At 38.0% G+C, this 19,638-nt stretch overlaps 1 protein-coding gene across 2 annotated transcripts in view; it reads left to right on the top strand.

Annotated features, from left to right (window-relative positions):
• rorab (RAR-related orphan receptor A, paralog b) overlaps positions 1-11,450 on the top strand; it is a 70,542-nt gene extending 59,092 nt beyond the window's left edge. For both annotated transcript variants that reach the window (XM_066648298.1, XM_066648299.1), the window contains 6 exons: positions 352-473; positions 3,559-3,691; positions 4,098-4,205; positions 6,021-6,131; positions 6,819-6,931; positions 7,188-11,450. In XM_066648298.1, the coding sequence (XP_066504395.1) occupies positions 352-473; positions 3,559-3,691; positions 4,098-4,205; positions 6,021-6,131; positions 6,819-6,931; positions 7,188-7,352 (752 nt within the window). In that variant the 3' untranslated portion in view covers positions 7,353-11,450. The remainder of the gene's footprint in view (positions 1-351; positions 474-3,558; positions 3,692-4,097; positions 4,206-6,020; positions 6,132-6,818; positions 6,932-7,187) is intronic.
• Positions 11,451-19,638: the final 8,188 nt, after the last annotated feature.

The following is a 19,638-nucleotide window of genomic DNA, read 5'->3' as shown; positions in this document are numbered from 1 at the left end:
GCCTCTGTATAATACTATTTCTTGACCAAAATGCATAATTTTGTGGCCTTCAAATATTATATTGTGGCCTTAAAATATTATCTCAAGGCGACATTTTATTATTTCATGGTCTCAAATTATTACATTGTGGACGCACCTTATTAAAAACAGCCACCATGTCTCTATAGGTGCTCCATAGAATTCTTTAAATAATAAAGTGTTATATTCATCATAGAAAATGCAGACCACCAAAGTTGAAATCTGTATAAAATCTTTTTGATGATTATGATTTCTTTGTACTGACAAAAATCACAATGAGTGTGTGTGCAGTCGTCCAGATGTGTGATGATCTGTGTAATGTGTTTTAAACAGAGCACCTATCCATAAACATTTGCAAGTCACACATGGAGACATGCCAGTATCTTCGAGAGGAGCTGGAGCCCGGTAAATGGCCAACAGTGCTGCATACAGACCTGGAAGTGTACCAGAAAAAGGTAGGGCTGAAAGAATGTTCTTTTTTTTTTCAGTTTTTAACTATAGTCTACATTAGCACCTATATGGTCTTAAATGAATAGTCAGCAGGAAAATCAAATTTACATGATTTTGCACTTTTTTTTGGAATCAGAATTTTGCTTTGTTCATTTACAAAAGTAGCTGTTAGCATGCTTACCAACCAGTGGATGTCAATCCCTAGTTTAATAGCTCAAATCATTTCTGTAAAATACATCTCCAAAACTGCCCTTAGTCTGTATATATGTCTTAATTAAAGGGGACATATTATGCACATTTTCCATAAGTTTCCACAGTCCTCTGTAGTCAAAATACCACAAGGATCAAACAACACATCACTTTTCTTGCACAGTCTAAACAGCCCTGTTCAGTGCACATTCCTTTAAATGAGAATGAGACTTCCAACTGCAATTAGTTATTCCAAACTGCAGAGCCAAGCAGTTAGATATGAGGAGCAGGTCTGGTTTTATTCATTTTTGCTTTGTTCTCTTCTTCCATTCTTAATTTTGCCATATTTAATCAGTATTCTAATTTCCCCAAGGTTGTTGCTTTGCTCAGTTTAACTTTTTATTGGCATCTCAAAATAAAAATGTGTCCAGTGCTGTGATTGGAAATATGCAGAAAAAAAGGGAAAAAATATTCTGAAGTGTCTGCCCTCTGTGTAAGACACAACACAATTTCAGACAAATCACAAAAAAACTGACATGGTTGTTTCATGTCGCAGTTTGTGGAGCTCCACATCTTCAAATGAATTAGTTAATGCACTCGAGTATTGTCTTTTCTTACTTTTTATTTTATTTTTAATGTGTTTTCCCCTTAATTTTCCACAGACTAATCAGTATGTTGTACAACTATGACTTACTACAAACTATGGAAATAAAAACTCACCCTGTAGCTGAATACTATGATTATTTTTTTGAGAACATAGATTCAGTGTATTCATAAACTACTCCAGTAGGTTAATGCAGCAGTTAAACTGCAAAGATTTTTGATGAAGTTGTAGTATTAAGGGTGCAATGCATGGTGGTGCAACGCTGTCACACAGTTTCAGAGACCTGGGCTTGTGGGTTTGAGTCCCACTCTGTGTGACTGTCTTCGAGGAGTTTGGTGTGCTCTCAACGTGTCTGTGTGGGTTTCCCCCGGGTGCTCCAGTTTTCTCCCACGTTCCAAAAACACAAGTTGGAAGTTGGCTTGTCTACACATAAGTGTGAATGTGTGAGTGTATGTTGGCCTGTGAAGGACTGAAGCCCCCTTCCAAAGTATGTTCCTGCCTTGTGCCCAGTGATTCCGGGTAAGCTCCGGACCCACCGCGACACTGAACTGGATAAGCGCTTACAGGCAATGAATGAATGAACGAATGAATGTAGTTTTGAGTAAAGTAAGGTAAAAACGCTACCAAGTGTTCCTTTAAGACTTGGCTGTGGACTGAGAGAAGTTTTTGTGGTGTATTCTTACAGAAACAATTTGAGCTATATGGGTGAATACCAGTGGTGGACAAAATACACAAACCATGTACTTGAGTTAAAGTACAGATACTGAAGGTAAAATATTACTCCAGTAAAAGTCCTCGCTGTAGCTCTCCACTTGAGTAAAAGTACAAATGTATTTACCTTTAAATATACTTAAGTTTCACTCCAGTGTCCTACTATAATTTTTGTAACAACTTACAAAATCATGTTTTAGATATGTATTCAATACTTTTTGATGGTAGTTGTGTTTAATCAAGTATTATTAAAATTGTTCAATTAATATTAAAATTAAAATTTAAGTTTAGCACCCTTTATTGTAATATTTTGGCAAATGTGAATAAGTTTATTTGTTAGTTAAGCTCATATTACACTAGACATATACAGGGGTTAGACAATGAAACTGAAACACCTGTCATTTTAGTGTGGGAGGTTTCATGGCTAAATTGGAGCAGCCTGGTGGCCAATCTTCATTAATTGCACATTGCACCAGTAAGACCGTGTGCATCCAATGGTTCAAATATTGTATCCTGAAGGCGGTGCCGTGTATCAGGATGACAATGCACCAATACATACAGCAAGACTGGTGAAAGATCTTGTATATGCCATTCCCAAGATGAACTGATGCTGTTTTGGCCGCAGAAGGAGGCCCTACACCATACTAATACATTATTGTGGTCTAAAACCAGGTGTTTCAGTTTCATTGTCCAACCCCTGTACATCCATGTCAGTCAAAGCAGTCTGAAATATGGAGTGTATAGGATGGGGATAAAAAAAAATGCCTTCTAGAACATCTATGCCTTCTTATACCAGCAGATATCTTAACAAATTTTAAATATAGTTTATAAGCAGTAGCTTATAATAAAAATAAAGCAGAAAATGGCTGTATATTAATATACCATTATCACCCTTTTGCCTACATAAAACTCAGAATTCTCAACAATAAATGAATGAATGAGAAGCAGATTTGTAGGATTTGTTCTTCATCTCTTCACCAACATGCAATGTGTAGTGTCAGATTTTAATAAATAGTACTGATTGTCCTTGCAAGTTTTCCATGCTGTGTTTTGCATGTAAAATGATCAAATATCTGATTATATGAAACTTGTATGTTAGGGGAATCATAAAAAAGAGTTAGTGCCATCTTTAAATTTTAGAGATTTAAAAGATTTAAAAAAAAATAAAAACATTTAAAAGTTTAACTACACTTGAGATTAGTAAAGATACAAACAAGCACTTAGACACTATATCATTTTTATTCGGTGTCTGTCATTGTGTTAGCTTAGCCATTTCTTGACCTTCCCATAAAGCAGGATTTATGAGATAACTCTTAAGCCAGGAGGTGAGAATTGTTCAATAGAGATTTAAACTGTCTGATTAAACTGAGATATTCCATGCTGCTGAATAATGTGTGGTGTTGCTAGAACCACAACGAGGAAAATACAAACCAAATTGTGTTCTCCTAACCCTAGCTTACAATATAGCATAGCATTTTTAATGAACTATTATTATGTGTAACAAGCAAAAACATACTGTTTTTTTTTTTTTGCACTGTAGAGTATGTGTCTTTGACACTCTCTCTCTCTCTCTCTCTCTCTCTCAGTCTCAGGAAGAGATGTGGCAGGTTTGTGCAGTTAAAGTGACTGAGGCAGTTCAGTATGTGGTGGAGTTTGCTAAACGCATTGATGGATTCATGGAACTGTGTCAGAATGATCAGATAGTTCTGCTCAAAGCAGGTATAAACACACTGTTTTTAGCATTTTTGCACTACATGATGAGACAAGACCCAGATTTGTCAAGAATGAGCGCTTTCAGACCAACAGCCATGTATTAAACCCAGTATTAAACCACATATGAACCCTGTATACTAAACCAGTAAATTCACAAGAGTCATTCCATTGTCAGTGTTAAATAATGGAGCATGATTTTTTTTTAATCACCCAAATGTAGAAAGCAATATTTATAAAAATGTATTTGGAAAATTATATTTCTGTGTAGTCCCTGAATGAACTAGTTTATGCTCCATGAAGTGGATCCCCCACTTTGGGAGCGCCATGACTCTGTTAGAGAATATAAAGTAGTTGTTTCACCACATGAAGAAGAGTAATACATTTGACTGTGTTTTTTCTTCTTGCTCCAAAGGTTCTTTAGAAGTGGTGTTTGTGAGGATGTGTCGAGCCTATGACTCTCAGAACAACACAGTCTTCTTTGACAGCAAATATGCAGGACCCGAAGTCTTCAAATCCCTGGGTAAGTCTTGTATTATGCACCACACGTGTACTTCATACTTCTCTAGAGACACTTGAGCTCATTTCCAGCCCTTCTACTTTCTGTTCTGCTTTTAATAACCTATATGGACTTTTATTTATATATATATATATATATATATGTATATATGTTTGATGAAACCACTGTGCTCTAAAATATATTATACAGCAGGAAGAACTAAACTTAACATTGTTTGTTTTGTTCAATGTTCACATGTTTATGCACTGCTTACAATTGTCTTCAGAAGGCAAGCATCTAAAATCTAGTCAGTATATTTCCTAAGTAAATATTTCAGGTGTTATTGTCTTATTATATCAGCAAATGTTGCACATTTTCAGACAAATTCATTCACTGATTCATTTAATTAAACTAAGAAACAGTGCCTAGAAAAAAATCTGAGGCTAATTAGATGTAGGCTGATCTGCCACAATATTAAACCCACTGACAGGTGAAGTGAATAACACTGATCATCTTGTTACATAGGCACCTGTCAAGGGGTGGAATACTGTTGCTCTCCAAGGAAAAAACATGTATCTCCATTTTGTTTAGTCATATCTTTTAGTTTACCATACCATTCGAACACATCTGATGTTTTCATATTGTGATAAATTTTCATGATGAATGGACCAATAAAAATGCTCCAAAATTACTTTCTAATTAAATATGGGTTTCCTTTGGACAGAGATGATGTACTAGACAGCAATGAAACAATCAGTTCTTGGTGTTTTGGAAGCATGAAAAAGATCTTCGCAACTGACAAGGGTCATACTGTCATGGCTCAATCACTGGGTCAAGACATCTCCAAAGTGACAGGTCTTTCCTGCATGCAGTGGTTAGCACTTACGAAAGAGGTCCAAGGATGAATCCAACCAATGATCCAGCAACGGGTTCAAAGGTGCACAAGGGTCACTAATGCACAGCGGGAGTGAAGGCCCCTCTGGTCCCCTCCTACAAAAAAGCTTTTATAGCATAAATTGCTGGAAAAACTCATTCAGGCAATTAAAAAATAGGTTCACAACCAACAGTGAATCACAGTTTGCTGCGTGATGCTTATACTGACACCTGTGGAGAGAGCTTAGTCTCAAAGTACTTTACAAATGCATAAATGTTAATCCACAGATATGTTTCACTATTCACAAATGAACACATCCCAATCTGTGTCTCATGGTCTGCAATTTGTACAAATTCAGTTACATTCATAAATACATGTTTTTGGGTTTCACAGATATGTCATAATTTTATGTGAAAATAAATACATTTGTTTACATTTACGTTGCATATATTTGTAAAGCCATTTTCTGGAATATAAAATGTATTTGTGAATTGTTGAATCTGTATTTTTGGATCAAGTCTCTCCCATTTTCTGTTTGTGTTCATTTCCTTTCGCGGGGTTTTTGAGACTTTCCTTTTGCATTTCACCCGATCCAAATACAAATGCAGCCAGATCCACAAATGTGGCGAGCAGGCGAACGAGCCACCGTAAATTGTTTTTCCAATTTTGTAATATTTCATTTCTGCTCCTCAAAATCAGAATTTCCGAAATTACACGTTGGTAGGTGGATTGGTGACTCAAAAGTGTCCGTAGGTGTCAGTGTGTGTGTGTGTGTGTGTGTGTGTGTTGCCCTGTGAAGGACTGGCGCCCCCTCCAGGGTGTATTCCCGCCTTGCACCCAATGATTCCAGGTAGGCTCTGGACCCACCGCGACCCTGAATTGGATAAGCGCTTACAGATAAAGAATGAATTTCGCACGTCTCATTTTTTGCAGTGTATTCATGTTTTCTTTTTCTGTTTCTCCAGGCTGTGATGACCTGATCAACTCTGTGTTTGAGTTTGCTAAGACCATGAGCTCTCTGCAGCTGACTGAAGATGAGATTGGATTGTTCTCTGCATTTGTGCTCATGTCTTCAGGTGAGAACAATATAATTGCCTTGTTGCACCCCAGGGAGCCTGCTCCTCACTTTGGGAACTACTGTATTCATAAGTGAATTTTACATCTAGACTAAAAATCAAATATTTTGAATTAGAATATAAGATGTTCCATATTAGAAGATATTTAAGTTATTTCTAGACACTCCAACATGTTTGAATATTCTTTATATAGAGAAAGTGTCTTGTTGGAGTAAGATATTTTCAATATGTAAACTAACCTACCACAAGCAAAGCACATATAGAGACTAGTAAAATAATCTTAAACATTTCTTACAACAATCATCTAATAAGAATTATTACCACAGTGACAAGATTTCACTTGCCATGACTTAATTTTTGGTAGTGGACAGAGGGCCATTCTTAGATTTAGAGGTTTTGAATTTTCTAAATGCTGCTAAAAACATTAATAAAATTATATTGTCCAATTCATATAATAAAAAATATCTCGGCCTGAAGTAGAACCGAACAGAGCAAAATCATTGGTATAAGCCCCTTTTTTGGTATAAGCTTTGTTGTGTTTGGTCCAAAATACTCCTGAAATCAAATACTCTTTTCTTCTCACTAGGTAAACCAACATAAACACAGGAACGTCTTACTATGCGGAGGGAGCTATATCTTTGTATACTGGAATGACCTGTGTTTATATGTTTGTCCATGTATGTGCAGACCGATCCTGGCTTCAAGAGAAAAGCAGAGTGGAGAAACTTCAGCAGAGGATTCAGATGGCCTTGCAGAACCTGCTTCAGAAGAACCAGAGAGAAGAGGGAGTCCTCACAAAGGTACAAAACACATTTTAACCAAGAAATTGCTGATTCTTAAGGTACACATACATTGCTACTTTGTACTTCAAATCAGATTTAAATCTGAAATCACCTACAAATGTGGAATAAAAAAAAAAATCTGATTTCATGTGGATTTTTGACAGTTCAGAATATTCAGACTTCAGGAACTTCTGACCAAATTGAATATGCACTAATATCATTTGAGCTGTCTGTCTGAACAAGGTCTCATGGTATTGTTCTTTTCTGTACTCAGTTAATCTGTAAGGTGTCGACTCTTCGAGCGCTCTGCAGCCGACACATGGAGAAACTGAGCGCCTTTCGAGCCCTCCACCCTGACACAGTGCACACACGCTTCCCTCCACTTTACAAGGAGCTTTTTGGCTCAGACTTAGAGCAGGCCCTGCCCCAGGAGGCCTGACAGCATCCAGGCAGCTACGCCGGGTTCTACAGACTTAAGAAACGTCCAGAGAAACGTCACTGACGCGGTTTAGACTCCGTTCAATTACAGTTTCTGCAGCGTCACAAAGCACCTCTAAAAGCCTGACAGCACTATGGATTTCCCTCTCCACTGTGGACAGTTTTCATCCGTGGAGAGACGATCGTAATCTTCTTGACTCAAGTGGACTCCTCTAGCCAGCACCAGCCTGATCTGCCATGTCTGTTTTAACACCAGTCCCACTGTCCACACACAAAATCTCAGGCAGGGAGGTGAGCTACAGCCCTGCATTAGCCTAGCCACAAGCGCCATCTGCTGGTAAATATCAGGGGTGCACTGACTATTAATTTCTCACTGCCAAAGTCCCCCTATGTTAATTAATTTAACCCCCTAAAAATACTTAAAGAAAATCACTACTAATGCCTTGGCTTAAAGGTAATTCTTTCCTTCATGCCTTCTTTCAGTACATGTGGATTTATGAATATGTATTTAGTCCATGCCTCTGTCTCCACGTACCCCTCTGCTGCTCACCTGCAGAAATACTTAGCCATGGGTTTGACTGCTTATTTGAGGAATTATAAGTATTCTAGCATATAAACAAAACACTGACAACATTAGGTACATTAAGTAATATTTTTACCTTAAAATTGCAGCTTCAAAATCATTATGCTCCACTCTCCTCTAAGAGAGGGACTAGACCATTGACTAGATGGTCATTCCTCTTCTGGGCTCAGCACTGCAGAACCTGTACAATGTAATATTGGAGGGCGGTAGGAAATCCCCCCCATTAGTTTCAATATAGTACTGTAAAAATTAATTACACTAGGGGGAGCCCCAGGAGCAAAATCACCAAATCTTGTCTAGCGTTACTTTAACATATTACAAATAGGATTTCCACTGGAGGCTGACTTTAATTCCTTCTTTTTTCCACTTGGAAAATGTTTCATTTCAGACATTACAGGTTCTAAGGCACCTTAACACAGTTTAAATATTTCAGATGCACAAAGGATATCTCTGCAGAAACCAGCTCAATTTGAGTGGTACAGTTCAAGTAGTAGGGCTGTGTTCCATTTGAACTTGAATGTCGAAATTTCCAAGGTCCAAGCAGGAAAATTAAACTGGAAGGCCCCCACAAGCCAGATTACTTACTCAAAAAGTCAGGGGCGCCTCACCAATCCCAAGTTCAGAATCCAAGATGGCTGTCCACATATCAACAATGTGTAAAGCAGTAGTTACATTTTATTAGCTTCTATCTATTAGTGTATCATTAAATCAGTATTACATTTAATATTGTTCAGATGTGGACACATCTATGTGGACTCATGTTTCCATGGTGTTTAAATGCATAAAATATCACATAATGTGCTGTTATCAGCTGCTATCATTAACTATGCTAACCAGGACCAAGCTTACAATGAAAACCTAGGGCATGGGCTTTTCTGAACGTTTAACTGGAATATGATCAGCTTGGGTATGACGTCATTACCAGCTTTGACATGTCTTACGAGGTAAATGGAACGCAGCTTTAGTACACCCTAACTGTAATGCTTTATTGGTGATGAATAAACCTCCCATATGCTGCGTACGCCCGTCCCACTTGATGGCTGGTGATCTGCAGAGATATGTATTTGTGAATTCACATGCACTTAGTTGGTTCACATTATGTACATCAGGAAATTCCAGGAGATATCAGCCAAGATGAAAATCAATAAAACCCTGGCTGACTCCTATGGTGCACCCCTGGTAAGAAAATTATATTCTTCTCTTTCTCAAGCTCAGCCAGTTGTTCTTAGTGCTAATGACACAGCACAATCCTCACATCAACTACAAAATGAGCACATCCAGGGGCATGCTGTTAGTTGTAAACTGTTGTAAACCACATTCTCTTGGCTGGGTGAGGACAGTGGGAACACACATACAACACACAAAGACAAGCCACAAGATTTGCATAAACTAGCCTTTGTAGTAATAACAAAATATTCCTGTAGAGACTGTAAAAATCAAAAGGATATTCTGGAGGTCTCAGTTAAGGCATGTACGGTCTGGAGGACCCAAAAAAAGTAGCACTTTGTGTTTTCCCAGCAATAACCAATCTGAACTTCATATGTTGGACTGTTGTGGATGATGATATCGTGATCAAAGATCTACGAGGACTCTACTTTGTTTAATGGCTGTCTTTAAAGACCAGCTCTGTTTTTTTTTTGTTTGTTTGTATTGTGTCGTGCCATAGTGAAAATGTAAAAAAAAAAAAAAAAAATAAGTAGGTTTCTGTGTAGCTGAGGTGAGTGGGCATCTGGGTTCAAAGTGTGTTGTCGACATTCCAGGGGTATGGTATTTGATGAGATTTTGAAAGCAGATGATTGGTGCCCTCCCCAGGATTTTGTGGGATTTTCTTCAGGACTTTGTTCAGGAATCCTGTGCTACAACTACAACTCCTCAGGGAAGAGGAGAGGAGAGGTGAACCATTTTACAGAGGGTGCCCTAGCTTTTCATTCTGTCGCTGCTCCAGTGTTTTCATATTAACAAACCCCACCTCCCTCCCAGCACCCCCCATTTTTTTGGCTGGTTTTCACTGTGCTTCTCCCTTGGAATTATCATCCCAATATCTGCAGGTATCACATCATGAAAAGCAAATTGGACCAGTTTGACTTTTAAACTTTTAAAAGCAATAGGCCTGCTTAAGCAAAACATGCCAATGTGTACACAGTGTGTTTTTTGTAAGGGCTGGCTCTGCAATATGTGTACTGTTGTTATTAGCATCAGTTTTTTTGTGAAAGACAATCCATTAAACATTTGACCTCATAAATGGGTATTGGGGAAATGCTCAGGGATTCTAATGTGCTATTGTAGAAAGAGAAGCCAAATGGGTGACAGTAATACAGTAAACTACTGTAATAAAACAGCACCATGCAGAAGTACAGCAAAACGCTGTGGAATAGGTAAAGATCAGGGTCAACAGTAATTTAGTAAATCAGAAACGTTAGCCAAATCTAGAATGAAAAGCAATAATGGTGACAAGGTATTATTATTTGAAAATGAAAATTGCATGCAATTGCTTTAAACGCAGAACCTATGTGTTTGGGTTTTTTTCCCCATTCTGTTCATGTTTGATTACTCCACCTCTCCTTGATGTGTTTCCATTCTGTCCTGTTTTCTTAAGAGACCTAAGACAGTCTGTGTGCTATAGTGTGTCCGTTTTTATTGAAAATAACACCTACTTTTGATTCTTGGTAGAAGTAAAATCTCTTTTTCAGCTACTCACTAATTAATGGTTCATAACTGAAACAGAGCTTGATTAATGCATTGATTTTAAGGGGTTATTGTCAGTATAGATGATATGAACATTTTTCTGATTATGCTGAGCTGTAATGTGTAAAGGTTTGTTTGCGCTAGTCCCAAGGACTGGAATATTTTGTTTTCCATATGCTGTTTTTTTTTTTTTTTTTTTTTTTTTTTTTGGTTTTTTTTTCCCCCAAGTCGTTGTTCTGTACTCCAAGCAGTATTGTAATTCTCTTTGACTGGTTTTGGGCATGAAGCACTTACTCTTTCTGTATATGTATGTTTTTTTCAGTATCACAGTAATACAGTCTTTGTAAAGTTCTCATTTTTCACAGGTAAAAGACCAAAACTTTTGTATAACCTGCACGCCATGATATGCTGATTTGTGAGTAATATGCTAATAATATGAATCATTTGAATCACAGTTTGTATCGAAGAATAACTCACCCCAGGTTTTACCTATGGAATTTTTTGTTTCTGTTTTTAACAAATTGTCAAATCGTTTTTGATTTAATCACTTAAGCACTCTTGATCTTGTCTTGAGTAGCCCTCTAGCAATAGTCCGTTTCTTCCCTATAAGTGTAAGTATTTTGTTGGTTTTGTATATACACCTGTATAAAAAAAAAAAAAAAAGAAGCTGAAATTTAATGGTTTCTTTGAGATACGGTTTAATCTAAACTGAATGTTGTGAAGTCGTATTTAGAAAGTTTACCTCCTCTATGGCTTTTATGAAAGGCGCATGTCACACATTGTCAAATGGTGTGTTGAATGTGCTGATAGTAATAAAAATCCCACAACTTGTGATGGAAATATAAATACTCATTGGTCTTCTTGTGTTTTATTCAATTATATACTCTTTTTTTTGTTTGTTTTTTTAAATCAAGCCACTTACGTTGGTATATTTATTAAAGAAAATATTTCTATTATTCTTCCACAGACCAAGTTATTACAAACAACAGTTACAGAAAAAAGTTGCACAAAGTTTGCTGGTCAAAACAGAAAGCAGTTATTAATGAATTCCATTATGTTAAAAAAAAAGATGTGACACATGCTATGTAGTTTCCCATATGAACTTTGTTTACTCTTATTTCAGGTTTGATTCTGGCAACATGTTCCACAGACATTAGAGCAGGAACATTGTTACAACTCTGTTACATCACCCATAAAAGTTTGGGGACTGGAGGCACTGGCTGATCAAGCTTTAAAGCTGCATTTCTTGCTATTCTTCCATGAAACAAGTGTTCAGCTGCACAACTCTTCCAGACCCTCAGTGACCTTTCACCCAGAATTGCCCATACTTCCCGCCTTGTGCCCAATGATTCCAGGTAGGCTCTGGACCCACCGCGACCCTGAATTGGATAAGCGGTTACAGATAATGAATGAATGAATATCTAATCTCCCAAACCCCTCAATTTACCGAAACTGGGGGATTATATGCTGGTGAATTTTTTCGCACTGAGGAGAAGGGCTGAGCCTCAAACCATCCCTGCTGATGAAGGACCAGGCCTTTCCTGGATTCTGCTCTGAACACATCACTTTTCCAAGATGTTTTTGGAGCATTTCTAGTCTAAAATTGCTCTTGTCCCAGTAACATGTCTTGTAAAAAACCCATTTCCAGAAAATAGTGTTAAATGCAAAAATAGAAAACATTTCCAATGTTTTCACTCTCAAACTTGAATGTAGATCTCACTGGCTACAAAACAGGGCAACAGTCTTATAACCCCGCATTTCTGATCATCACCAAAGTGCAAGGCCCAGTACAAGCTCAAGGCTCTCCCAGGAGGTCAACTCTCTTTTGGCTGGTGTGGACATAGGCTATCTGGTCCATCGCATGTGTTTGATTGACTTTTACTGGTTCAACTTCATTGTACTGAAGGACGGCAGCTTTTGACTGTTTTGGGATCTTCAACAGCTCAGTGGGGTCCTAAAGGTTTGGCCGTTTCATATGCTGCACACACAGAACAGAATATTTCAGTTGCATGTTCTGCTCTTTGGCCTACCCTTGGCTGCAAGAGATCCACAAGGTGCAAGCAAACAGCCCTCTTCTCCCTTGATGTGCCAAGGATTGCAAGTAATGACCTATATTGACCTACAATCTAAGACTATTAACATTTTGGGTTCTGGTTCTTGCATACCTTGCTGCATTTGTTCCATCAGGTTACATCCGTGTGTTGTTCCAGGGTAGGCTTGGAGCTCCAGTATCTAAGCTTCCTGTAACTGCACGGTTGGTAATGCTTGGGATGCTGCAATTTCGACCATTTTCAGGTTTGATTTCTTGGACACCATTCGGCACAGATAGGCACCTACTGTATCTCCAATGTGTGCATGACCAGTTACTGTATTACTTTTCAGTAATAGGTGCATCTGTGCCCACAGCATGGGTGAGCTGCATGTGTGTGGACGTGGCATTTATGTGGAGGCTTATATTGGGATTTTAGAAAGCCATATGTTGCAGTCAAGGCAACAGTGCCAGGCCACATTTTGCATCTGTGGTCTGATCCTCCTCTTCATGATGCACCATATGGGACAGAGCTGGACTGCAGGCAGGCCTGTCAAGCACGCATATATATACACACACACACAGTGTCTACAAAGCCACACTGTTGTGGCACATACCAAATGGGGCCTGGCACTGTCATATTCATTGCAACAAATGTCTATCTGTGAGTAGCTGAAGGCAAAAATTAATTGGGCAAACTGGCATATCATAGACATGATTATATATTTAAAATGTACAACAAACAGTGGGGGCAGCGCGGTGGCGCAGCATGTAGTGTCACACAGCTCCAGGGACCTGGAGATTGTGGGTTCAATTCCCGCTCCAGGTGACTGTCTGTGAGGAGTTTGGTTGTGTTCTCACATATCCACATGGGTTTCTTCCAGGTGCTCCGGTTTTCTCCCACGGTCCAAAAAACACAGGTTGGTAGGTGGATTGGCAACTCAAAAGCGTCCGTAGGTGTGTGTGAAAGTGAATGTGTGTGTTGCCCTGTGAAGGACAGGCACCCCCTTCCAGGGTGTATTCCTGCCTCATGCCCAATGATTCCAGGTAGGCTCCGGACCCTCTGCGACACTGGACTGGATAAGCGGCTACAGATAATGAATAAACAGTTGAAATAGTGTTTGAAAATTTGTTACATTTTTAGGTTTACCATGTATAAAAAGCTTAAAGAGAACCTAGTTTTTCTTGTGTGTGTGTAAAACATGAAGTCAGCTGAGCTGAATGAACTTCTGTTGAACTTGGAATGTGCTATCAGCTTTGTGCTTGTCCTTGAAGTATTCAAGACTAAGCTTCTCTCTCTCTTGCTGCATGTGTATGCAGTGATGTATTATGCTGGGGTATGTCATTATATTCTGTTGTGTTGTGGGTTGACATGGTAACTGCGATGCAGTAGTGATAGGAATTATGTGGTCTCTAAGGTCTGAGAATGAACTTGTTATTCAAAACAGAGGAAGGAGTCAAATTCACTTCTCAAGGACGGTTGCACATTGGCCCTCAATCATCACAGCTGCATGTAGTCAATGTCATAATTTCTTAGGGCAGAGACTACTGGCCCTAAAACCTAAAAAAAAATAATAATAATAATTGTGCAAGTTCATCTTGCATATTATCTCATAACGTTTATATCTTACCATTTAATCCTTATCTCATTAATGCAGATATATAGTTTTTTGAAAGTAATCATGCTACAAAATTAGAATGAGGTTTGTATATTGAGGTCAGTGTTTTACTACATAACTGACTACTACAGAAAATGATGATTACTGCCAAGCTCCTCACACAATGTATTTAATATATTCACTGTAGGTATTGAAAAATGTATAACTGTTAAATTAATCATATTAATAATAAATATAAATGCTAAGATTAAGGGTTGAATAATAAGTCTAGAGTTTAGTGGTTTGTCAAGGTAATAACTACATGTATTCATATCAGGTCACTATATAGTTAACAGATCACCTGTAATTATTGGATCTTAACTTTTTCTGTTGGAACATTTGCACACACAAATGCATTAAAACAATAAAGGTGTGTCCCACTGATGTTCACACTCAAGACGGAAAGGTGTGGTGTAGTATAAAATCATTTAATTAAATAAAATCATTAGCTTTAGAGTTTAGAGCATGGCACCAATACAAACTTCATAATAAGACCTGTAATGTGATGATGGAGATGTGTCTCTGCGGCACATTTTTCAGTAAACACACATTTAAACACATCTCTACATCAACATAATTCAACAAAAAATGTCCTGCATACTTTCACATTGTAAGTAGTTAGTGACCCAGTGAGCTGTGTTGTGTGACAGTCTTAGGGCACTAGAGTACACGGTTGTGGGTTTAATGGACACCTCTGACTATGAGATAGAGAGAGGATCATAGTATTTACTTACAGAATGCTTACTCATGCTGAGCTCTGCTGTTAATTGTGAAGGAGAATCCGATAAATCACATATACCAGTTTGGAATGCCACAAACAGTAATGCAATGGCTATATGTAAAGCATATAACAAAACTGCTTATTTCTCCTTAAAATGTTCCAGGAATTAAAGTCAAAACAGCACAGATTCGGGTCAGATATTAACAATTTAATATTACCATATTTAAAAGAAAACCATGTATAATAATATAGTTAAATGTACTTCTACCGCCGCAGTCTGTTCAGCTAATGGGACGTCATTCCACATCTGGTCATTCTTAGTCTCTAAGGCTCATTTGATTATCTTGGCATGTTAATCATATTAAAGGCCATTTTAAAACTACTGGTTAGAGAAAGAGTTCAGCTTTCATTCAGTTTTTCATTGTGTCAGAAGTTTACATTAATAAAGCAGTCTTTTTAAACTGTTATTCACAAATTGATGAAAAATACTTTTTTTTGGTTTTGGTTTTGTGGTGACTGTGTATATGGACATATAGGCTCCACCTAATGCAAATCTTTTTTACAGCACTGTACTGAAACCAATGTACACTGCACAGTTTTTGCTTTCCGAAGTAATCTCTGACAGTCAGAGAACGCAAACCACAATGGTCTAGGTGGAGTTTTACTGGTTTATGGTGCAGTATTTGAAATCACGTTCACTCACGCCTTTTGGCTGGTAACCAAATGTGTTCCTTCTGCCTCGAATGTGGCCTGTGTCAATAGGAAAAATAACAACAGCTCAAAAACAAAATAAGCAATTTATACTTGAAAATGAGAGGAAAATAATAATAGGATAACAACTCTATGAATTTAGAAACCGCATTCCAAAAAAGTTGGGACACTAAACAAATTCTGAATAAAAACTGAATGCAATGATGTGGAGGTGCCAACATATAATATTTTATTCAGAATTAAACTGAGAGAATGCATCACTTTAAGGGAAAAATATGTTGTTTCAAAATTTCATGGCGTCAACAAAAAAGTTGGGACAAGGCCATTTTTTACCACTGTGTGGCATCCCCCTTCTTCTTACAACACTCAACAGACGTCTGGGGACAGAGGAGACCAGTTTCTCAAGTTTAGAAATAGAAATGCTCTCCCATTCATGTCTAATACAGGCCTCTAACTGTTCAGTCGTCTTGGGCCTTCTTTGTCGCACCTTCCTCTTTATGATGCGCCAAATGTTCTCTATAGGTGAAAAATATGGACTGCAGGCTGGCCATTTCAGCACCCGGATCCTTCTCCTACGTAGCCATGATGTTGTGATTGCTGCAGAATGTGGTCTGGCATTATCTTGTTGAAAAATGCAGGGTCCTCCCTGAAAGAGATGATGTCTAGATGGGAGCATATGTTGTTCTAGAACCTGAACATAGTTCTCTGCATTAATGGTGCCTTTCCAGACATGCAAGCTGCCCATGCCACAAGCACTCATGCAACCCCATACCATCAGTGATGCAGGCTTCTGAACGGAGTGTTGATAACAACTTGGGTTATCCTTGTCCTCTCTGGTCCGGATGACATGGCGTCCCAGTGTTCCATAAAGAACTTCAAATCGTGACTCATCTGACCACAGAACAGTCTGCCATTTTGCCACACTCCATTTTAAAAGACCCCTGGCCCAGTGCAAACGTCTGAGCTTGTGGAGCTTGCTTAGAAATGGCTTACTCTTTGCACTGTAGAGTTTCAGCTGGCAACGGCGGATGGCATGGTGGATTGTGTTCACTGACAATGCTTTCTGGAAGTATTACTGAGCCCATTCTGTTATTTCCTTGACAGTGGCATTCCTGTTTGAGGTGCAGTGACGTTTAAGGGCCCGGAGATCATGAGCATTAAGTAGAGTTTTACGGCCTTGACCCTTACGCACAGCAATTGTTCCAGATTCTCTGAATCTTTTGATGATGTTATGCATGGTTGATGATGATAACTTAAAAGTCTTTGCTATTTTATGCTGGGTAACACCATTCTGGTATTGCTGCACTATCTTTCTGCGCAACAATGGTGGAATTGGTGATCCTCTTACCATCTTGGCTTCAGAGAGACACTGACACACTGAGAAGCTCTTTTTATACCCAATCATGTTGTCAATTGACCTAATTAGTGTTAATTGGTCTTCCAGCTGTTTGTTATATGCTCAATTTCCTTTTTTCAGCCACTTATTGCTACTTGTCCCAACTTTTTTGGGATTTGTTGACACTGTGAAATTTTGAATCAACATATTTTTCCTTTAAAATGTTACATTTACTCAGATTAAACTTTTGATCTGTCATCTATGTTCTATTACGAATAAAATATTGACATCATTGCATTCAGTTTTTATTCACAATTTGTTTAGTGTCCCAACTGTTTTGGAATTGGGTTTGTACATATAATACTTATATTCATCTGTTTTTGTTTTTTCTTTTGTTTTTTTTTGGGATAGGCAAATGATTCCCAATTTCAGTGAAGTTCTAAGTATGGGAAAATGTGTCAGAATAATTGTGGTTAACAGCCATATTTTAGAGATGCAGCAGATAGAGCTCATGTTGTAAAGTATTGAGGTGTTCCTTTAATGAGTAACAAAACCTCAGGCCCTTTATAGTGATCGTCATATTCAACACACTGAACCAGCGAAGAATAACGTTAGCAATAAATTCTAAGGCTGATAAGTGAGGTATGTGTGTGTCACACAGAGGGTTGAAGGAGAAGACTTTGAGTCATAGACTTGTTCTATTTAACAGCCGGGGAACAACTGAGCAGAAGCACTACACGCCTTTCACAGCTCCTGACAGAGGTAAGACACTCATTTGTATTTTGTCATTTATATAATTTGTATTAACAGCATTTGCTTAGTTCTACATGTAAGAGATGTAGGTCAATGTAGTGTTAGGAGTCTTGCCCAAGTGTTGGTACTAGTGTTATGTGGTGTGTTTATCTAGCAGGAAATCAAAGCACTGTCCCCATACACACTATATCAGTAGAGATACTTTATTGCTGCTATATGCCTTTAATAAAATATATATTACTTTTATTACCCTCCCCCCGATAAGATTTTTTTCCCATTCCCAAAGAAAAGAACATAAATGGGTTCTCCTTAATTTTTCTGTATTTTTTCTATAATAACTCTTTAATTTCTCTAAAACAGTGTTGAGATCAAGGGTCCTGCTGCTCAGATATTTCACCTAAATTTAAAAACAATATATAAAACAGGAACCTCACATATTATATAGGAGATATCAGTCTCATTGAGCTGAGATTTGCTTAAATAATAATAACCAGGTTTGTCTGCAATAGGTATAAAGACATTAATTAAACAATTTCTCATCAGCACTAAGAACCTATCCTCAGTTTTGAGGATGTAAATAGCTTTTTATTTTTATTATCATATCATCTATAATCAATTGCATTTATCTATTTATCTTCTATGTCCTTTTGGCCTAATGCTATTTCCTATAAGGGTTTGTAGGTAAATCTCCATCAAGTCTCCTGAGCCAACAAATTAACCAACAGGAAAAGAATGTTATTAGCGAGTTCAGTGTGGTCAGGAAGAGGAATGAGAGGATGGTATGGATTTAAGGTGTGTCTGACCAAAGTTTACTGGGCACTTCCAGTCTTCACAGGATTTACAATGCTGTATAAGTACTGCAGAATTTACAATACATAATTTACAATGAATCATAGTCTCAATAACCTGTTTGTATACATGCATAAAATAATAATAGTCAAAAGTAAACCAGAAGTAAAAAATGTACACATGCCACAGACTAGAATTCAGTTCCCTGCTTGAGTAACAATCACACTACACCAATACATGTCATTGGGCACAACTATAAACTAACACTAATTTTGTCTAGCAGTGTAACATTATTAGAATTATAGGTTGTTCTAGATAAGAGTGTATGCTGTATGTCAAATGGAGGACAGGGACTAAGTTTTATTTATGGTATTTATAGACCCTGTGACATCAGGTTTCTTATCAGAAGCAAAGCTCTGATAATCATCTACGAGAACTTTGTTACTTAGGGTGGAGTCATTAATCATGTACTAGCCAATTATGCAATGGAATCTAAACATGATGTATGGATCAACCCTAATATTATGACACCTGCCTGTATCTACACTCACTGCCCATTCTCTCAGCTCCACTGAACATACAGGCACATGTTGTAGTTCTCCAATTCTAGACTGTAATCCACTTGTTGCCCTGCATACTTTGATGACATGGTGGTGGTGTGTTGCATTGTGCTTGTAGGAATGGATGAGACATAGCAGTGCTTCTGAGTTTTTAAATCCTTCAGTGTCATGACCAACATAAACTGGGCAACAACAGAGGAGCTACTGTCTCTGACTTTACATCTACAACGTTAACCAACAAGGTGTGTCTAATAAGAGTGGACAATGAATGGGCACAGTGGTTAAAAACTCCAGCAGCACTTCTGTTTCTGATCCACTCGTACCAGCGCAACACCACCTAACACACCACCACCATGTCAGTATCACTGAGACTGATTCGTCACCTAAATAATGCATGCTGTGTGATGGACAGATGGACTATAGTCTAGCTGTAAAAAAAATAAAGTGCTGCTGTTTGGTCAG

The sequence above is a fragment of the Hoplias malabaricus genome, chromosome 16 (assembly GCF_029633855.1).
Source record: "Hoplias malabaricus isolate fHopMal1 chromosome 16, fHopMal1.hap1, whole genome shotgun sequence".
Classification (NCBI taxonomy): domain Eukaryota; kingdom Metazoa; phylum Chordata; class Actinopteri; order Characiformes; family Erythrinidae; genus Hoplias; species Hoplias malabaricus.
The sequence above is the reverse complement of the archived record's forward strand: the minus strand, read 5'-3'. Positions and strand labels throughout refer to the sequence as shown.